The sequence below is a fragment of the Ursus americanus genome, chromosome 13 (genome assembly GCF_024610735.1).
Source record: "Ursus americanus isolate L20-20 chromosome 13, mUrsAme1.1.p, whole genome shotgun sequence".
In the NCBI taxonomy this organism is placed as follows: Eukaryota; Metazoa; Chordata; class Mammalia; order Carnivora; family Ursidae; genus Ursus; species Ursus americanus.
The window spans coordinates 39274685-39297264 of NC_142139.1; the positions used below are offsets into that span (position 1 = coordinate 39274685).

Genomic DNA, 22580 nt, shown 5'->3' on the forward strand with positions numbered 1-22580 from the left:
ATAAGAAAGGAAATAAAGATTATTGCAGAAATAAACAAAAAGAGAGAACAGAAAAACAATAGGAAAGGTTAACAAAACTAAAAGTTGGTTCTTAGAAAAGATAAAACAAAATTGTCAAACATATAGCTAGACTAACCAAGGTAAAAAAGAGAAAGAACTCAGATCAACAAAACTATAAATGAAAAAAGGGGAATCTTGCAACTAATACCAGAGAAATATATGGGTTCATAAGAGCTACTATGAGAAACCAAATACCAACAAAAGAGACAACCTAAATGAAATGGAAAAATTCTTAAAAACTACAACTTACAGAGGTACCAGACCAGCCTGAACATCCACGGAATCAGCCTGAGATGCAGGAAGATACATCTGCATCTCTACAAATGAACATCTCCAGCGCTAGTATTGAGGTACAAAGCGGGGAGCCGTGTAACCACGCACAGATATCGGAAGATAAATGGAAGGGGGAGGGAGCCGCCGCATTTGGGCGCCGGGAAGCGGTAGCCACCTGCACGGGGGGGAGCAGGCGGACTTGCGGACCGGAACCCGTTAGAGACCAGACTTAGACCGTGAGCCGGGAGAGCGCCACCAGACTGAAACGGAGCTCCGGTGTGCTCAATGGAACCAGACTGAGACCGGGAGCTCCAGAATGCGCGGGGGCGGCTGGTGGCTGGCGGCTGGCAGCTGGCGGTGTTAGAAACACAAAGGACAGAGACCCGCCGGCCCTGGAAGTGAGGGCTGGGAAGCCAGGTGCACATCCCGGGACGCTGCAGGGTTGAGCAGCACCAACAGAAACAGAGTTAAAGTGGCCAGAACATCAGTGGACAATGGTCCGTGATCCCTCTGTTCTGAGACAGAGGCTGAGATTCGGCCACTGCTGCTCTGACTCTCAGAAGAGGCACAGCAAACCACCAGGGAAAGCCGCCAGAGAACAAAAGCCTGGAAATACCGGCTCACAGTGTGCCCATGCCCATCCCCCCTCGCAGGGGACACGGAGACTCTACCCTACCAGGGTTGCCTGAGTATCGGTGCGGCAGGCCCCTCCCCCAGAAGGCAGGCTGAAAAATCAAGAAGCCCACATCACTAAGATCCCTATAACACAAGGGCGCACGGCCTGGGTCCCGGTCAATAATTTGGGCTCTAGACAAGCCCGAAACCTCTCCTCATCAGAATGACGAGAAGGAGAAATCCCCCCAGCAAAGAAAAGACAATTACTCTGTGGCCTCTGCAACAAACTAACGGATATGGATATAACCAAATTATCAGAAACGGAATTCAGAGTAACAATGGTCAAGATGATGTGTAGACTTGAAAAAAGTATTAACGAAAATGTTAAAGAGGATATAGAATCTCTAAGTGCGGAAATGAGAGCGAATCTGGCAGAAATTAAAAATTCTACGAGCCAAATGCAGTCAAAACTAGAGGCTCTGATGGTCACGGTGAATGAGGCAGAAGAATGTATCAGCGAATTGGGAGGATGGGTTAGTAGAAGAAAAAGCTAAAATAGAATCTGGACTCAAAAAAAATCCATTCTCAAGAATGTAGGTTACGGGAGATTACTGACTCAATGAAACATTCCAATGTCAGAATCATCGGCATCCTTGAGGGGGTGGAGAAAAACAGAGGTCTAGAAGAGATATTTGAACAAATTGTAGCTGAAAACGTCCCTAATCTAGCAAAGGAAACAAACATTCATGTCCAAGAGGCAAAGAGAACCCCTCCCAAGCTCTACCACGACAAATCTACACCAAGTCACGTCATAGTGCATTTTGCAAATATTAGACCCAAGGATACAGTATTGAAAGCAGCCAGGGCAAAGAAATTTCTCACGTTCCAAGGTAAAGGTATCAGAATTACGACAGACCTGTCTACACAGACCTGGAATGAGAGAAAGGGTTGGGAGGGAGGGCATTTTTAAAGCTCTTTCAGAGAAAAACATGCAGCCAAGGATCCTTTATCCAGGAAGGCTGTCATTCAGAATTGATGGAGAAATAAAGACCTTCCAGAATCGCCAGTCATTGACCAATTTCGTAACCATGAACCCAGGCCTACAGGAGATATTAAGGGGGTTTCTATAAAAGTAAAAAGGCCCCAAGCATGATACAGAAAAGAAAGTCACAATCTATAGAAACAAAGACTTTACTGGCAACATGGCATCATTAAAATCATATCTCTCAATAATCACTCTCAATGTGAATGGCCTAAATGCTCCCATAGTACGCCACAGGGTTGCAGATTGGATAAAAAGACATGACCCATCCATTTGCTGTCTACAAGAGACTCATTTTGAACCTAAAGATACATTCAGACTGAAAGTAAAGGGATGGAATACCATCTTCCATGGCAATGGACCTCAAAAGAAAGCTGGGGTAGCAATTCTCATATCAGACAGATTGGATTTTAAACTAAAGCCTATAATTAGAGACACAGAAGGACACTATATTATTCTTAAAGGATGTATCCAACAACTGGATATGACAATTATAAATATATATGCCCCCAACAGGGGAACAGCAAGATACACAAGCCAACTCTTAACCAGAATAAAGAGACATATAGATAAAAATACGTTAATAGTAAGGGACCTCAACACTCCACTATCAGCAATAGACAGATCACCTAAGCAGAAAACCAACAAAGAAACAAAAACTTTGAATGCCATACTCGACACGTTGGACATCATAGATATGTATAGAACACTACACCCCAGAACCAAAGAATACTCATTCTACTCTAATGCCCATGGAACATTTTCAAGAATAGACCATGTTCTGGGTCACAAAACAGGTCTCAACCGATAACAAAAGACTAAAATTATTCCCTGCATATTCTCAGACCACAAACATTTGAAATTGGAACTCAACCACAAGGAAAAATTTGGAAGAAACTCAAACACTTGGAGACTAAGAACCATCCTGCACAGGAATGATTCGATAAACAAGGAAATCAAAACTCAATTTAAACAATTTATGGAGACCAACAAGAATGAAAACACAACAGTCCAAAACCTATGGGATACTGCAAAGGCAGTCCTAAGGGGGAAATACGTAGCCATCCAAGCCTCAATCAAAAGAAGAGAAAAATCTAAAATGCAGTTTTTATATTCTCACCTCAAGAAGCTGGAACAGCAACAGAGGGACAGGCCTGATCGACACACGAGGAAGCAGTTGACCAAGATAAGAGCAGAAACCAATGAATTAGAAACCAGGAGTACAGTAGAGCAAATCAACAGAACTAGAAGCTGGTTCTTGGAGAGAATCAATAAAATTGACAGACCACTGCCAAGATACCCAAAAGAATAGAGAAAGGACCCAAATTAATAAAATTATGAATGAAAGGGGGGAGGAGTTAAGATGGCGGAGGAGTAGGGGACCCCTTTTTCAGCCGGTCCCCTGAGTCGAGCTGGATAGGTAACAGACCAGCCTAAATAACCACGGAATCAGCCTGAGACGCAGGAAGATACATCTGGATCTCTACAAATGAACATCTCCTGCACTGAGTATTGAGGTACCAAGAGGGGAGCCGTAAAACCATGCACAGATATCAGAAGATAAACGGAAGGGGGAGGGAGCCGCCGCGTTTCGGCGCAGGGAAGCGGCAGCCACCTGCACGGGGGAGCGGGCGGACTCACGGAGGGGGCACCCGCGAGAGAGCGGACTGAGACCCTTCAGCCGTGAACGCGCACCACCAGGCATCTCCCGGAACACCGGAATCCCGGTGTGCTCACGGGATCCAGACTGAGACCGGGAGCTCACGGAGCGCGCGCAGGGTGGCTGGCGGCTGGCGGGCCACCTGCACGGGGGAGCGGGCGGACTCGCGGTCGGCACCCGCGAAACAGCAGACTGAGACCGTGAACCGGGTGCGCGCGCCACCAGGCTTCTCACGGAACTCCGGAATCGCGGTGTGCTCACCGGGCATAGACTGAGAATGGGAGACCGGGGAGCGCGCGGGGAGGCCGGTGGCTGGCTGCATTACAAACACAAAGGACAGAGACGCGCCGGCCCTGGAAGTGAGGGCAGGGACGCCAGGTGTGGGGCGCACATCCCGAGACGCTGCAGGGTTGAGCAGCACCAACAGTAATAGAGTTAAAGTGGCCAGAACATCAGTGGAGAACGGGCCGCAATCCCTCTGTTCTGTGACAATGCAGCCTCTGCTGCTCTGACCCTCAGAAGAGGCATAGCCGGCCGCCAGGGAAAGCCACCAGAGAACAAAAGCCTGGAAATACCGGCTCAGAGAGTGCCCATCCCCATCCTCCCTCGCAGGGGACACGGAGACTCTACCCAAACAGGGTTGCCTGAGTATCGGCGCGGCAGGCCCCTCCCCCAGAAGGCAGGCTGAAAAATCAAGAAGCCCACAACCCAGGCGCCTGGCGGGCGCAGTCATTGAGCGCCTGTCTTCGGCTTAGGGCCTGATCCCAGCGTTCCGGAAAGGAGTCCCTCATCGGGCTCCTCCGCTGAGAGCCTGCTTCTCCGTCTCCCACTCCCCTGCTTCTGCTCCCGTTCTTGCTGACTGTCTCCCTCTCTCAGATAAATAAATAAATAAAATCTTTAAAGAAGAAGCCCACATCTCTAAGATCCCTATAAAACAAGGGGCACGGCCTGGGACCCAGTCAATAATTTGGGCTCTGGACAATCCCGCAACCTCTCCTCATCAGAATGACAAGAAGGAGAAGCCCCCCCCAGCAAAGAAAAGACAGTGAGTCTGTGGCCTCTGCCAGAGAAGTAACGGATATGGATGTAACCAAATTATCAGAAATGGAATTCAGAGTAACAATGGTCAAGATGATGAGTAGACTTGAAAAAAGTATTAAGGAAAATGTTACTGAGAATATAGAATCCCTAAGGGCGGAAATGAGAGCGAATCTGGCAGAAATTAAAAATTCTATGAGCCAAATGCAGGCAAAACTAGAGGCTCTGACGGCCAGGGTCACCGAAACAGAGGAAAGGGTTAGTGAATTGGAGGATGGGTTAATAGAGGAAAAAATGAAAATAGAAGATGGTCTTAAAAAAATCCACGCCCACGAATATTGGCTACGGGAGATTACTGACTCAACGAAACGATCCAATGTTAGAATCATCGACATCCCCGAGGGGGTGGAGAAAAACAGAGGTCTAGAAGAGATATTTGAACAAATTGTAGCTGAAAACTTCCCTAATCTAGGAAGGGAAACAAACATTCGTGTCCAAGAGGCAGAGAGGACCCCTCCCAAGCTCAACCACGACAAACCTACGCCACGTCACGTCATAGTGCATTTCGCAAATATTAGATCCAAGGATACAGTATTGAAAGCGGCCAGGGCAAAGAAATTTCTCACGTACCAAAGCAAAGGCATCAGAATTACGTCAGACCTGTCTACACAGACCTGGAATGAGAGAAAGGGTTGGGGGAGCATATTTAAAGCTCTTTCAGAGAAAAACATGCAGCCAAGGATCCTTTATCCAGCAAGGCTGTCATTCAGAATTGATGGAGAAATAAAGACATTTCAGAATCGCCAGTCACTAACCAATTTTGTAACCACGAAACCAGCCCTACAGGAGATATTACGAGGGGTTCTATAAAAGTAAAAAGGCCCCAAGAGTGATACAGAACAGAAAGTCACAGCCAATACAAACAAAGACTTTACTGACAACATGGCAGCATTAAAAGCATATCTCTCAATACTCAGTCTTAATATTAATGGCTTAAATTCTTCCTAAAACGCCACAGGGTTGCAGATTGGATAAAAAGAAATGACCCAGCCATTTGCTGTCTATAAGAGACTCCTTTCGAACCCAAAGATGCATTCAGACTGAGAGTAAGGGGATGGAGTACCATCTTTCACGCAAATGGACCTCAAAAGAAAGCTGGGGTAGCAATTCTCACATCAGATAAACTGGATTTTAAACTACAGACTATAGTTAGAGACGCAGAAGGGCACTATATTATTCTTAAAGGACGTATTCAACAAGTGGATATGACAATTATAAATATATATGCCCCCAACAGGGGAGCAGCAAGATACACAAGCCAACTCTTAACCAGAATAAAGAGACATATAGATAAAAATACATTAATAGTAGGGGACCTCAACACTCCACTCTCAGAAATAGACAGAACACCCTGGCAAAAACTAAGCAAAGAATCAAAGGCTTTGAATGCCATACTCGACAAGTTGGACCTCATAGATATATATAGAACACTACACCCCAGAACCAAAGAATACTCATTCTATTCTAATGCCCATGGAACATTCTCAAGAATAGACCATGTTCTGGGTCACAAAACAGATCTCAACAGATACCAAAAGACTGAAATTATCCCCTGTATATTCTCAGACCACAACGCTCTGAAATTGGAACTCAACCACAAGGAAAAATTTGGAAGAAACTCAAACACTTGGAGACTAAGAACCTTCCTGCTCAGGAATGACTCAATAAACCAGGAAATCAAAAATCAAATTAAACAATTTATGGAGACCAATGAGAATGAAAATACAACAGTCCAAAACCTATGGGATACTGCAAAGGCAGTCCTAAGGGGGAAATACATAGCCATCCAAGCCTCACTCAAAAGAATAGAAAAATCTAAAATGCAGTTTTTATATTCTCACCTCAAGAAGCTGGAACAGCAACAGAGGGACAGGCCTAATCCACGCACGAGGAAGCAGTTGACCAAAATTAGAGCTGAAATCAATCAAGCAGAAACCAGAAGTACAGTAGAGCAGATCAACAGGACTAGAAGCTGGTTCTTGGAGAGAATCAATAAAATTGACAGACCACTGGCAAGACTTATCCAAAAGAAAAGAGAAAGGACCCAGATTATAAAATTATGAATGAAAAAGGAGAGGTCACGACGAGCACCATTGAAATTGGAAGGATTATTAGAAATTTTTATCAACAGCTATATGCCAATAAACTAAGCAATCTGGAAGAGATGGAATCCTTCCTGGAAACCTATAAACTACCAAGATTGAAACCGGAAGAAATTGATTTCTTAAACAGGCCAATTAATTATGAAGAAATTGAGTCAGTGATAAACAACCTTCCAAATAACAGAACTCCAGGCCCGGACGGTTTTCCTGGGGAATTCTACCAAACATTCAAAGAAGAAATAATACCTATTCTCCTAAAGCTATTTCAAAAAATAGAAACAGAAGGAAAGCTACCAAACATTCTATGAGGCCAATATTATCTTGATCCCCAAACCAGGCAAAGACCCCCTCAAAAAAGAGAATTACAGACCGATTTCCCTAATGAATATGGACGCCAAAATCCTCAACAAGATACTTGCTAATAGAATCCAACAGTTCATTAAAAGGATTATCCACCACGATCAAGTGGGATTCATACTGGGGATGCAAGCGTGGTTCAATATTCGCAAATCAATCAGCGTGATACATCATATCAACAAGAAAAGACTCAGGAACCATATGATCCTCTCAATCGATGCCGAAAAAGCATTTGACAAAATACAGCATCCTTTCCTCATTAAAACCCTTCAGAGTGTAGGAAAAGAAGGTACATTTCTCAATCTCATAAAAGCCATCTATGAAAAGCCTACTGCAAATATTATTCTCAATGGGGAAAAGCTGGAAGCCTTTCCCTTAAGATCAGGAACACGACAAGGATGCCCACTCTCGCCACTATTATTCAACATAGTACTAGAAGTCCTTGCAACAGCAATCAGACAACAAAAAGGGATTAAAGGTATTCAAATCGGCAAAGAAGAAGTCAAAATGTCTCTCTTCGCAGATGACATGATACTCTATATGGAAAACCCAAAAGAAGCCACTCCCAAACTATTAGAAGTTATAGAGCAATTCAGTAACGTGGCGGGATACAAAATCAATGCTCAGAAATCAGTTGCATTTCTGTACACGAATAACGAGAACGAAGAAAGAGAAATTAGGGAATCCATCCCATTTACAATAGCACCAAAAACCATACGTTACCTTGGAATTAACTTAACCAGAGACGTAAAGGACCTTTATTCTAGAAACTATAAATCACTCTTAAAAGACATTGAGGAAGACATAAAAAGATGGAAAGATATTCCATGCTCATGGATCGGAAGAATTAACATAGTTAAAATGTCCATGCTACCCAGAGCAATCTACACTTTCAATGCTATCCCGATCAAAATATCGAGGACATTTTTCAAAGAACTGGAACAAATAGTCCTTAAATTTGTATGGAACCAGAAAAGACCCCGAATCTCCAAGGAACTGTTGAAAAGGAAAAACAAAGCTGGGGGCATCACAATGCCGGATTTAGAGCTGTACTACAAAGCTGTGATCACAAAGACAGCATGGTACTGGCACAAAAACAGACACATAGACCAATGGAACAGAATAGAGAGCCCAGAAATGGACCCTCAGCTCTTTGGGCAACTAATATTTGATAAAGCAGGAAAAAACATCCGGTGGGAAAAAGAGTCTCTTCAATAAATGGTGCTGGGAAAATTGGACAGCTACATGCAAAAGAATGAAACTTGACCACTATCTCACACCATACACAAAAATAAACTCCAAATGGATGAAAGACCTCGATGTGAGACAGGAATCCATCAAAATTCTAGAGGAGAACATAGGCAGCAACCTCTACCACATCGGCCAAAGCAACCTTTTTCATGATACATCCCCAAATGCAAGAGAAACAAAAGATAAAATGAATTTATGGGACTTCATCAAGATTAAAAGTTTCTGCACAGCCAAGGAAACAGTCAGAAAAACTAAGAGGCAGCCCACGGAATGGGAGAATATATTTGCAAATGACACTACAGATAAAGGACTGGTATCCAAGATCTACAAAGAACTTCTCAAACTCAATACACGAGAAACAAATAAACAAATCAAAAAATGGGCAGAAGATATGAACAGACACTTTTCCAATGAAGACATACAAATGGCTAACAGACACATGAAAAAATGTTCAAAATCATTAGCCATCAAGGAAATTCAAATCAAAACCACACTGAGATACCACCTTACGCCAGTTAGAATGGCAAAAATAGACAAGGCAAGAAACAACAATTGTTGGAGAGGATGTGGAGAAAGGGGATCCCTCCTACATTGTTGGTGGGAATGCAAGTTGGTACAGCCACTCTGGAAAACAGTGCGGAGGTCCCTTAAAAAGTTAAAAATTGAGCTACCCTATGATCCAGCCATTGCACTACTGGGTGTTTACCCCAAAGATACAGACGTAGTAAAGAGAAGGGCCATATGCACCCCAATGTTCATAGCAGCAATGTCCACAATAGCTAAATCGTGGAAGGAGCCGAGATGCCCTTCAACAGATGACTGGATTAAGAAGTTGTGGTCCATATATACAATGGAATATTACTCAGCTATCAGAAAGAACGAGTTCTCAACATTTGCTACAACATGGACGGCACTGGAGGAGATAATGCTAAGTGAAATAAGTCAAGCAGACAAAGACAACTATCATATGATTTCTCTCATCTATGGAACATAAGAACTAGAATGATCAGTAGGGGAAGAAAGGGATAAAGAAAGGGGGTTAATCAGAAGGGGGAATGAAACATGAGAGACTATGGACTATGAGAAACAAACTGAGGGCTACAGAGGGGAGGGGGGTGGGGGAATGGGATAGGCCGGTGATGGGTAGTAAGGAGGGCACGTATTGCATGGTGCACTGGGTGTTATACACAACTAATGAATCATCGAGCCTTACATCGAAAACCGGGGATGTACTGTATGGTGACTAACATAATAAAAAATCATTATAAAAAAAAAAATTATGAATGAAAAAGGAGAGGTCACAACCAACGCCAATGAAATTGGAAGGATTATTAAAAGCTTTTATCAACAGCTTTATGCCAATAAATTAAGCAATCTGGAAGACATGGAGGCCTTCCTGGAAACCTATAAACTACCAAAACTGAAACAGGGAGAAATTGATTTTTTAAACAGGCCAATTAATTATGAAGAGATTGAAACAGTGATAAACAACCTTCCAAAAAACAAAACTCCAGGCCCAGATGGTTTTCCTGGGGAATTCTACCAAACATTCAAAGAAGAAATAATACCTATTCTCCTAAAGCTATTTCAAAAAATAGAAACAGAAGGAAAGCTACCAAACTCATTCTATGAGGCCAATATTACCTTGATTCCACAAACCAGGCAAAGACCCCATCAAAAAGGAGAATTACAGAACGATTTCCCTAATGAATATGGATGCCAAAATCCTCAACAAGATCCTGGCTAATAGAATCCAACAGTACATTAAAAGGATTACCCATCATGACCAAGTGGGATTCATCCCTGGGATGTAAGGGTGATTCAACATTCGCAAATCGATTGGGGTCTTAGATTTCATCCAGAAAGAAAAATTCAGAAATCATGTGATTCTCTCAATAGATGCAGAAAAAGCATTTGACAAAATACAGCATCCTTTCCTCATTAAAACCCTTCAGAGTGTAGGCATAGAGGGTACATTCCTCAATCTCATAAAAACCGTCTATGAAAAGCCTACAGCAAATATAATTCTCAATGGGGAAAAGCTGGAAGCCTTTCCCTTAAGATCAGGAACACGACAAGGATGCCCACTTCCGCCACTATTATTCAACATAGTACTAGAAGTCCTTGCAACAGCAATCAGACAACAAAAAGGGATCAAAGGTATCCAAATCAGCAAAGAAGAAGTCCAACTGTCTCTCTTCGCAGATGACATGATACTCTATATGGAAAACCCAAAAGAATCCACTCCCAAACTATTAGAAGTTATAGAGCAATTCAGTAATGTGGTGGGATACAAAATCGATGCTCAGAAATCAGTTGCATTTCTATACACGAATAATGGGACTGAAGAAAGAGAAATTAGGAATCCATCCCATTTACAATAGCACCAAAAACCATACGTTACCTTGGAATTAACTTAACCAGAGACATAAAGGACCTATATTCTAGAAACTACAAATCACTCTTGAAAGACATTGAAGATGACACAAAAAGATGGAAAAATATTCCATGCTCATGGATTGGAAGAATTAACATAGTTAAAATGTCCATGCTACCCAGAGCAATCTACACTTTCAATGCTATCCCGATCAAAATATCAATGACATTTTTCAAAGAACTGGAACAGAAAGCCCTTAAATTTATATGGAACCAGAAAAGGCCCCGAATCGCCAAGGAACTGTTTTAAAGGAAAAAACAAAGCTGGGGGCATCACAATGCCGGATTTCGAGCGGTACTACAAAGCTGTGATCACAAAGACAACATGGTACTGGCACAAAAACAGACACACAGACCAATGGAACAGAACAGAGAGCCCAGAAATGGACCCTCGGCTCTTTGGGCAACTAATCTTTGACAAAGCAGGAAAAAACATCCAGTGAAAAAAGACAGTCTCTTCAATAAATGGTGTTGGGAAAATTGGACAGCTACATGCAAAAGAATGAAACCTGACCACTCTCTCACACCATACACAAAGATAAACTCCAAAATGGATGAAAGACCTCGATGTGAGACAGGAATCCATCAAAATCCTAGAGGAGAACATAGGCAGCACTCTCTACGACATTGGCCAAATCAACCTTTTTCATGACACATCTCCAAAGGCAAGAGAAACAAAGAAAAAATGAATTTATGGGACTTCATCAAGATTAAAAGTTTCTGCACAGCCAAGGAAACAGTCAGAAAAACTAAGAGGCAGCCCATCGAATGGGAGAATATATTTGCAAATGACACTACAGATAAAGGACTGGTATCCAAGATCTACAAAGAACTTCTCAAACTCAATACACGAGAAACAAATAAACAAATCAAAAAATGGGCAGAAGATATGAACACTTTTCCAATGAAGACATACAAATGGCTAACAGACACATGAAAAAATGTTCAAAATCATTAGCCATCAAGGAAATTCAAATCAAAACCACACTGAGATACCACCTTACGCCAGTTAGAATGGCAAAAATAGACAAGGCAAGAAACAACAATTGTTGGAGAGGATGTGGAGAAAGGGGATCCCTCCTACATTGTTGGTGGGAATGCAAGTTGGTACAGCCACTCTGGAAAACAGTGTGGAGGTCCCTTAAAAAGTTAAAAATTGAGCTACCCTATGATCCAGCCATTGCACTACTGGGTGTTTACCCCAAAGATACAGACGTAGTGAAGAGAAGGGCCATATGCACCCCAATGTTCATAGCAGCAATGTCCACAATAGCTAAATCGTGGAAGGAGCCGAGATGCCCTTCAACAGATGACTGGATTAAGAAGTTGTGGTCCATATATACAATGGAATATTACTCAGCTATCAGAAAGAACGAGTTCTCAACATTTGCTACAACATGGACGGCACTGGAGGAGATAATGCTAAGTGAAATAAGTCAAGCAGACAAAGACAACTATCATATGATTTCTCTCATCTATGGAACATAAGAACTAGGAAGATCGGTAAGGGAAGAAAGGGATAAAGAAAGGGGGGTAATCAGAAGGGGAATGAAGCATGAGGGACCATGGACTCTGAGAAACAAACTGAGGGCTTCAGAGGGGAGGGGGGTGGGGGAATGGGATAGGCTGGTGATGGGTAGTAAGGAGGGCACGTATTGCATGGTGCACTGGGTGTTATACGCAACTAATGAATCATCGAACTTTACATCAAAAACCAGGGATGTACTGTATGGTGACTAACATAATATCATAAAAAAAACATTTAAAAAAAACCTACAACTTACAAAGAATGAATCCGGAAAAAAGAAATACTGACTGTACCAATTACTAGTAAGGATATTGAACCAGTAATCAAATATCTGCCAATAATGAAAAGCCTAAGACCAGATGGCTTCACAGGTATATTTTAGAAAACATTTAAAGAAGAGTTAACTCCAGTACTTTAAACCTCTTCCCAAACAATCAAAGAGGAGTGAATATTCCCAAACACATTTCACAAAGCCAGCAAATCCCAATACCAAAACCAGAAAAAGATAATAGTAGAAAAAAAAAAATTACAAGCAAATATCCCTGATGAATATAGATGCAAAAATTCTCAAAAAAAAAAAAAAAAGAAACTGATATCAGCAGCACATTAAAAGGACTACTCACCATGATCAAGTAGGATTTATCCAGGATGCAATGATGGTTTGACATAATGGAAATCAATCAATGTGACACATTACATTAATAGAATGAAAGAAAAAAATCATATAATCATCTCAATAGCTGCATAAAAGGCATCTGACAAAATTCAATATCCATGTGTGATTAAAAACTCACCAAATTAGGCATAGGAGGAAGATATATTAACCTAACAAAGGCCTTATATTACAAACCCACAGGTAATATCAGACACAACAGTGAAGGTTGAAAGCTCTTCCTCTAAGATTAAGAACAGCACAAGGGTGCCCGCTCTGTTCCTATTAAACACAGAACTGAAAGTTATAGTTAGAGCAATTAGGCAGGAGAAAAAAAAATTAAAGGTATCAGAACTGGAAAGGAAGAAGTAAAATTGTCTCCATTTGCAGATGACATGATTTTATATATAGAAAATCGTAAATACTCAGCCAAAAAAATGTTAGATTTAATTAATGTATGTAGTGAAGTTACAACATACAAAATTGACATACAAAACCAGCAGCAGTTCTAATACAGTAACAGTGAAATTTCTGGTGAAAGAAATAAAGAAATTGATCCCTTTCACGATATCACCAAAAATAAAAAAATACTTAGGAATAAATTTAATCAAGAAGGTAAAAGTTCTCTATTCCACAAACCACAAAACACTGATGAAAACATTGTGAAAACACAGACAGAAAGGTATCTTGTATTCATGGACCGAATGAATTAATATTGTTAAAATATCATTACTACCAAAATCAAGCTATGGGTCAATGCAATCCCTATCAAAATTCCAGGAGCATTTTTTTTCTAAAATTAAAAAAAAACACTCCTAAATTTATATGGAACAACAAATGATCCTGAATAGTAAAAGAAATCCTGAGAAAGAACAACAAAATAGGATGCACCACACTTCCAGTTTCAAGCTATACAAAAAACTACAGTAAGCAAAACAGTTTGGTACTAGCATAAAAGCAAATAAACAAATAAAATAGAATCAAGAGCCGAAAAATAAACCAAAGCATTTTATGGTCAATTCATATTTGACAAGGGAGCCAGGATTACTCAATGGGGAAAAGACAAGTCTCTTCAATAAATGGTGCTGGGATAATTGGACATTCACAAGTGAAAGAATGAAACTGAACCTCTATCTTATGCCACTCACAAAAATTAACTTGAAATGGATTAAAAAATGTAAGATCTGAATCCATAAAACTCTAGAAGAAAACTTTGGAATAAAACTCCTGGACATGGTCCTTGGAAATGACTTTTTTTTTTTTTGATATGACACTCAAGCACAAGCAACAAAATAAAACAAGTGTGACTACATCAATCTAAAAAGCTTCCATTCAGCGAAAGAAACCATCAATGAAATGACAACCTGTGAAATGGAATATTTTCAAGCCAATATATTTGATAAGGGATTAATACCCAAAATATATAAAAAACTCATACAACTCAAAAGCAAAACACACACACACACTCCAACTTTAAAACAAGCAAAGAACCTGAATAGACATTTTTCCAAAGTAGATATATGAAAGGCCACAGATACATGAAAATATGGTCAACATCACCAGTCAAAGTAAAACAACAATGAACTATCACTTCACACCTACTAGAATGGTCACCATCAAAAAAAGAGATAACAAATCTTATCATAGATGCGGAGAAAAGGGAACACCTGTGAACTCTGTGGGACTGTAAACTGGTACGGACACTATGGAAAACAGTATGGTGGTTCATCGAACAATTAAAAAGAGGACTACCATCTGATCCAGCAATTCCATTTCCAGAAATATACCTAAACAAAATGAAAACACTCGAAAAGATTATCTACACATCCATTTTCATAGCAGCATTACTTACAAGAACCAAGACATGGAAACAAATTAAGTCTTGGAAACAAATTAAGTGTCCACTGATATATGGACAAATAAGTAGTGAGAAAGAGATATAAATAAATATAATGGAATATTATTCAGCCATTAAAAGTGAGGAAATCCTACCATTTGCAACAACACGGCTGGAACCTGAAGGCATTATGCTAAGTGAAATAAGTCAGGCAGAGAAAGACAAATACCACATAATCTCACTTACATGTAGAATCTAAGAAACAAACAAAAACCCCAAACTCTTAGAAAAAGAGACCAGAGATACAGTTAGCAGAGGCAGAGAAAAGAGAAAGGGGGACTTGAAGGAAGATGGTTAAAAGGTACAAACTTCCAGTCACAAGGTAAATAATTACTAAGGATGTAATGTACAACATGATGATTATAGCTAACACTGCTATATGATATACAGGAAAAGTTGTTAAGAGAGTATATCCTAAGAGTTCTCATCACAAGCAGAAAAATTTTTTTCCTTTCCTTCATTCTTTTATTTATATTGTATCTACATGAGACAATGGATGTTAGCTGAACCTACTGTGATAATCCTTTCACAATATATGTAAATCAAACCACTCCCCTGTATACCTTAAACTTATACAGTGATGCATGTCAGTTATTTCTCAATAAAACGGGAAAAGAAATTTTTAAAAAGAATAAAATTAAAAAAGAAAATACCTCTCAAGAGTCATGATCCCTGGGGAAGTTTTACCTAATTCTTCCATACTAAACTGTCAAGTATTTCTTTTAACATGTATTTAAATACTTCTACAACAGAATTTAGCAAAAGGCATTATAACTGCAGGTTTATTTATTGGTTTCCAATACTACTATGTAAGCATGTATAATTATTTGCACAGTAGAAGAATTTTAGAAGTATTTAATGTCAAGTGAAGTTATCCATACCCTTTTCACCCTCTTCTATAACATTAACAAGATAGATGCTGGATTCCTAGTTACTAGTTCAAATAGTTCCCAAAGTGATGGCATCAGTCTCAACACCAGCCAGAACACTATAAAGAAACATTCCTAAACAACAATTTTACGCAAAATACAAATTCGAATGGCAGCTACACATACCTTTTAATCTATACCCTCGGTCTTCAGTCCAATTAATCCAAAATCAGCTTCCACAAAAACAGACTCAAAGTAGTCCACCCATCATTTCCTCAATTTACTTTTACCTTTTAATTCTCTAACTCTCTTCAATCTATTTTCTCCCTTGTAGCTTTCTTTTCATCTCTGGACTTGCTTCACTTTTCTTTCTTACTACTGCATTTCTTTTCCTTGAATTCTTCTATCTTTAAATGGAAACCTTACCTACTTTCTCCCTCTATCTACTTTCTCATCACTTCGCAACACAGAACAAAACTTGTTCTCCCACTCCTTTATGACCAGGCCATGACATAAGAGAGATAATATAGACATCTAAGTCTAATTATTGGGCTCTACAAATATAATTAAATTTGTAGGAACTCCAAGTAAGTATTCATTTTCCTTATATCTATTAACAAAATCACTACCTTACTTTTGCCAAACTCAGCCTTACTTATCGAAATAAAGATCAGAACTTTATCATTAAATATGTAACTGTGAAGAAAACCATCAAATAATTAAATATTGACATATTTGTAAAAATTAAGCTCCACTACATTACTGACTGCAAAAACAATACAGGACCCAAAAATGTCAGTTTCAATGACAAAAATACAGTAAGATTTACAAGTAAAACATTAATGGATATAAAATAGATTACCTTCCTTCGTTGACAAGTTCAATAAAAGCAAGGCCTGCATTCTTCTGGATAGAATTCTGCCACTCCTAAAAAAAAAAAAAAAAAAAAGACAGAAATAGCTGAGCAAATAACAGATTATTTTTTTTAAAACAATATGAAAAGCATCACCCGTATCAATTTCATACCTTATCTCTTAAATGAAAACTTTGGTTAAATGTGCTGCCTACTTAAAGCAGCCCTGTGAATACATGAATAGTTGATATTCAAAATTAAACTAAACAAGTTAGCAATAATTTGATTCTAACCAAAAAACCCTATCTATATTTATTTTTGCCCTTTTTGTCCTATACCATTATATACTACTAATTCAACTAAAATATTAGGAGTTGGAAAGGAAGGCAGCACAGACCAATGAGAGAGATTTGGGGTTTTGTTTTTTTTTTAAGAAAAGAGATACATCACTTCTCCAAATGAGGGGAAGACAGAATTAAATAGTTTGGTACACAATAAATAGCACACATCCTACCACAAAAATTGATGATTAATTGAGGAAGTGAAAAGAAATATCAGTGAATTTGTCTAGACTACTGAGCTGGAAAACTATAGTTTACTAGCTTATGAATTAGAAGAAGATGGTATAAATCTATTACTTATATTCTTTATGAATAATTATTCACTAAAAAGCTTAGGAAGGAAATAAACTAGTAGAGTAGGTACAAATGAGTTTTTTTAGTCATCTCAAAATATATATAAATATATAAACATTTAACTTAAAACATATATAAACATATAAAATAAACATTAATTCATAAGGCGGGGCCTATGTGAATTGAAAAGTAGCTAGAGTTGAGAAATGTCCATGCATGCACCCATATGTGCATGTATGTGTGAAATGCTGCTAGATATGAGAAATGCCAAGGTATATATGTGTGTGGGTATGTGTATGCACATGTATATCTATTTTTAAATACAGATATTTAAATTAAATTATAAATAAGTAGAAATGTACAATCTTTATGGTCCTTAAAACTAAGGAGCCCCATACATTCTACCTCCATGATATTCCTCAACTGATCTTTTTTTGTTCTTTTATAAACTCAAAACAAAAGACAATGTTGGGGTACTTACCTGTACTACCAAAAATATTCATATGTTCTATGTAACACCTTTAAGAGTCTGAAAGTCCATGTATTTTCACCCCTGACAACTGCTCTGTGTTACTCCAAATTCCTATTTTTTTTCCAGCCTCATCCTTTCTCTTCTAATTTCTCCTTTTCATCCCTAACTTTGAATTGCTTTCTTTCATGTTTTGAAGAACCCAAGGTGGTTCTCAGGACTAAAATGGCTACAAAGTACACTTTTGTCATTATATGGCTCTTTTTTTTTTTTTTTTTTTTACTCAGTTAATATACAGTGCAATATTGGTTTCTGGGGTAGTATAAGGTTCTATTTCATGAATAGTGTCAATAAGAATACTAAGAGAACATACACAGAATGAGAAGTAGATATAAAATCACTCAGAAATCTGATAGTAGTAACTGGCTAGATCTAAAAGAGAAGATAAAGCAATGTGTTGTTAAGGAAAGAACAATGAACAAGAAGTCATGAGATCTATATTTTCACACTGATTCTGACATTAACAGGTTATGTCCATGGACATCATTTGACATCTCTAGGTCTTAGATACTCTCTTTAAAAAATTTCTTTAAGGTATATTATTTTATGATTCAGTAATTTACAAACATTTAGAAATTAATGACTCATAAGCCTCCAAACTATATTCTTTCAAAATTCACAATTACCACCCAACTGAAACAATAAAGATCTTATATTTCTTTCACTGAGGTAAAACAAGGAAAGCATAAATAGAAATACCTTTTCATTTAAACCCCTTTTCCTTCCAGCAAAATAATATAAACTGACAAATAGTATAAAACAAAGCAATCAAATTCCATGAAGTATATCCCTGAAAGAAGAACATGTGTGTTCTTCCAGAAAGATGTACAGTACCAGAGGCTTTAAGATGCGGAGAACACAGCTGTGACCTTTGCTGATAGATAGCGGGGAATCAAAAGGGATGGTGACACCTCAAAGGACACCATAGTCAAGACAGAAGCATATGCTCACTTCTCAGCTCTTACACTCAACATAGCACTCTCAGCAAGCCACTTAGAAATCTGATATAGCACCAGATTATGAGGAGGCAAGACCTTAAACTGAGTTTTCATTTAGATCACTTAACCTGAAGAAAAATCTGAAAATGAAAATTAACCTTAGTTAAAAGAAACCAAAGGAAGTTACTTTTCTTGCTAGGAAAAAAAAAATCAGAAAGAAAAGCAAGAGAATATAGTATATATAATTCTTCAGATCAGACATTTGACTTTAAGAAGTATTTACTAACAGTACTTTTTCTCAAATCCATTTATTCGAAAACCGCAACAGGTGTGCATTTTTATTATAAGGTCATAGAAAACTCAAAACTCCACATGGATGAAAAAGGTAACAGTAGAGAGACAGGAAACATCAATTTATTTTCATTAATGTATACAAACTGATTTTAATTATAATGTAAAATCAGGAAGTATGCCATTTAAATTTCACAAACACTTTGAACAGCATGATCTAGGTCAGATAGAACACCAGTTCAAATTACTACAACTACAGAAAATTCGCTTTCTAAAAATTTTTGTGACCTGAACTCAAATTGCTATGTCACACAAAATATTTTTTTCTTTTAAATTAAAAACAAATTAGACGTGACAGTCCATAAAGAAGTAGAAGACTCCAATTTTTATAGAAACTCTGAGACATGGATTTATTACCTCTACTACATTAGACTTCCTGCTTTCCCAAACATCATCTATAAACCCGTATTTGTTAACTTATAATAACTGCTATCTAATCACCTGGAGTAAAACTTTTTCACTAGTTAAAAAATAATTAGACAATATGAGAAAAGAAATGAGAATACGAATCTTATACTTTTGGGTATTGTTACAAAAATCTCACAATTCTCAAAGATATCATTGAGTTTTATCTATAATCCATTCCTAAGTATAAATTATTAACATTTAATATCACACACCAGCTACATAAATACATGATGATAAGAATTAATAACTCCATGGTATTATAACAACATTGCATGGTGACAGCTGATAGCTACACTTGTGGTGAGCACAGTATAATGTATACAGTTGTCAAATCACTATGCTGTACATCTGAAACTAATGTAACACTGTGTCAGCTATTACTAATACTAATTAACTAATAACCCAGATGAAAATAATACATAAGTCCCTAAGAATAGAAAATTAAAATTTTTAATAAACCCAGCTGTTAGTGAAACCCAACAGTTTTCTCGATACTAAAACTTTGTCTACAATCCTTAAAGGAAGTTGCCAAAACTAAAGACGATTCATTAATCATGCCATTCTAAAGCATTTTTCTCCACTTCTGAGGCAATTATCAAAGAAGGTGTTAGTCTAAACAATTTCATAAGCCACAGCTCAATATAACCTTTAGTGAGTTTTAATAGTTGAAAGAAAAGCTTAACGGTTATCATCTTACATGATCATTTCAATATTTCATCACAGTATTTATAATTGTATAGTGATGCAAAATGCTAGTACATTTAAAGGTCTTGGTTATTCTTTTCCCAAAGGTATTGGTGAAAAACACGTTAAAAGCCTCAAATCCAACCACTAATGCAACTAAGTAATTTCAAAACACATTTCAGCACTTTGGAGAGGAAGGACTCAAAGAACAACAAGTGAGTCAATAATTTCATACCTGTTCTAAGCTGTATTTAATTGACTATCACTTCCTAAGGCTATAATTGTTGATTAGTCAATTTTTACTAAAATATACTTTTAGCTTACTAATGCTCCTAGTCACGCAACATCAACAACAAAGATATATTAGTGAAATGTATTAAATAAATATAGTATTCTACCAAATTTCAAATATATGGTTTTGGTGGTAAAAGTCTTTTCTTAGGTGGGGGGGCGGGGAAGAGTTCATTAACCAAATTAAGTCGATAACTCCCTACCATCAACAAACAAATATAGAGAAAAGGAGCACCAATTAATGTGCTATGTATTAATTTATATTATTTCAATACAATTTTCCTTCCTTAAAGTAAACTTGGCAGTTTTATATAAATTCAATAATTTACAACATATCTTTGTGTCTTGAATTACTACATAAACTTACCTAGATTTTAAAAGTTAATTCCCAAGTATTATCATGTTCTAAAGTAAATAAAGTCAGGCTAAAAATTGTCAAGACAGACCACATATACTCCAGGCTGCCACCTTTTTTTTTTTTTTTTTTTTTTTTTTTTGAGGAGAGGGGGAAAATCATTAAATGTAGTATCAATTTTTTATTCTGGTGGGCTAAATTACTATCTCTTAGTCTAAAAAAGAAAGAGAGAGAGAGAGGGATATAATGAGTGACTTCAGGTTAAACACAGTAAAAGAACAAAAATAATAATAAATAGACAACAGCATATGAGAGAGGGTAAAAAATTTCTCTATAATCTGGAGAAAAATCAACTTGAGGAAGCAAATCAATGCTTGTTGCAGAACCCTAGAAAGGCCAAGAGTTGAAGTCACTGAATACATAGGAAGATATTGAGAAACAGGGATAAAAACAGTTTAAATGAATGAAAAGTAGTATATAAAACACAGAATTCCAGATCCTCTCCCTATACTTTATGGTCATCCCCACCACAGTAGAACATTAAAAGTTTACTTTCAGACAAGTCAACTTCTGGACACTGTAAAAAGCCTTACTGTAAAACTAGAATAACTTGAAAGGATACTTACTGAACTATGAGACTCCAAAGCCATATCAAAAACAAATGAGAATCCACAATATTTAATAGTCTATCAATGGCAAAAACAGTTCATTCATCACCAATAGACAACTCACACACATGCGTGGATTTTTGTATGTTACACTTAAATATGAGCAGATAAGGATTACCAGCCATTACAGGAAAGACTCATGTGAATGACAGACACCAAAGAAATAATCAGGAAAAAAAGACTCAGAGAAAACAGACAATATTGTTAAGGGGTTGTGGAGAGTAAGACTAAAGAAATATATAATTTATACCATTAGAAAGAAAATATTTCATGTAAAACAATCAGGGCAAAAATTTTGTCTTATTCACTGGTATTTCTCTGTCCCTGTGCTGGAGTTCTCCACAGAAACAGAACCAATAGTACGGAGATAAAAACCTTATTTATCTTAAGGAAATGGCTCACACAATTATCGATGGTTGAATTGGCAAGCAGAATACCCAGGAGAGCCAATGGTGTAGTTACACCCCAAGTCAAAAAGCCTAAGAATCAGGAAAACCAATGATGTAGTTCCAGTCTGAGGCCAACAGGTTCAAAACCCAGAAAGACCGGTGTTTCGGTTAAAGTCCAAAGGCAGGAAAAAGTTGATATCCCAGTTCCACGGGGGATGATAAGACTTTTTGTTCTAGTCAGGCCTTCAACTGACTGGATTAGGCAGACCCACATCAGGGAGGGCAATCTGCTCTGCTCAGCCACCAATTTAAATGTTAATCTTATTGAGAAACACCCTCAAAGAAAAACCCAGAATAATGTTGGACCAAATATCTAGACACCCATGGTTCAGTCAAGTTGACACATAAAATTAACCATCACAGCTCTTGCCTCCCCGCCCCCCACAACAAAACAAAAACAAAACAAAAGACTAGAAAATGCTCTTAGAAATTAAAAGTATTTCGAATAAAAATTTTAAAAGCACTATAAGATGTTGAGCAAGCCTCTCAATAAGTAAAATAAAAGATAAAATGAAGAAAAAACAGATGGAAATGGATATGAAAATCAGAAAATTGATCCAGACAGTTCAACATCTAACT

The 22580-nt window shown here is 38.0% G+C and overlaps 1 protein-coding gene across 4 annotated transcripts in view; it reads right to left on the bottom strand.

Annotated features, from left to right (window-relative positions):
• The window catches only part of LRBA (LPS responsive beige-like anchor protein), a 791030-nt gene that overhangs the window by 452792 nt on the left and 315658 nt on the right, over window positions 1–22580 (bottom strand). For all 4 annotated transcript variants that reach the window (XM_087866503.1, XM_045798851.2, XM_045798849.2 and 1 more), the window contains one exon: window positions 16703–16767. In XM_087866503.1, coding sequence (XP_087722629.1) covers window positions 16703–16767 — 65 coding nt within the window. The remainder of the gene's footprint in view (window positions 1–16702; window positions 16768–22580) is intronic.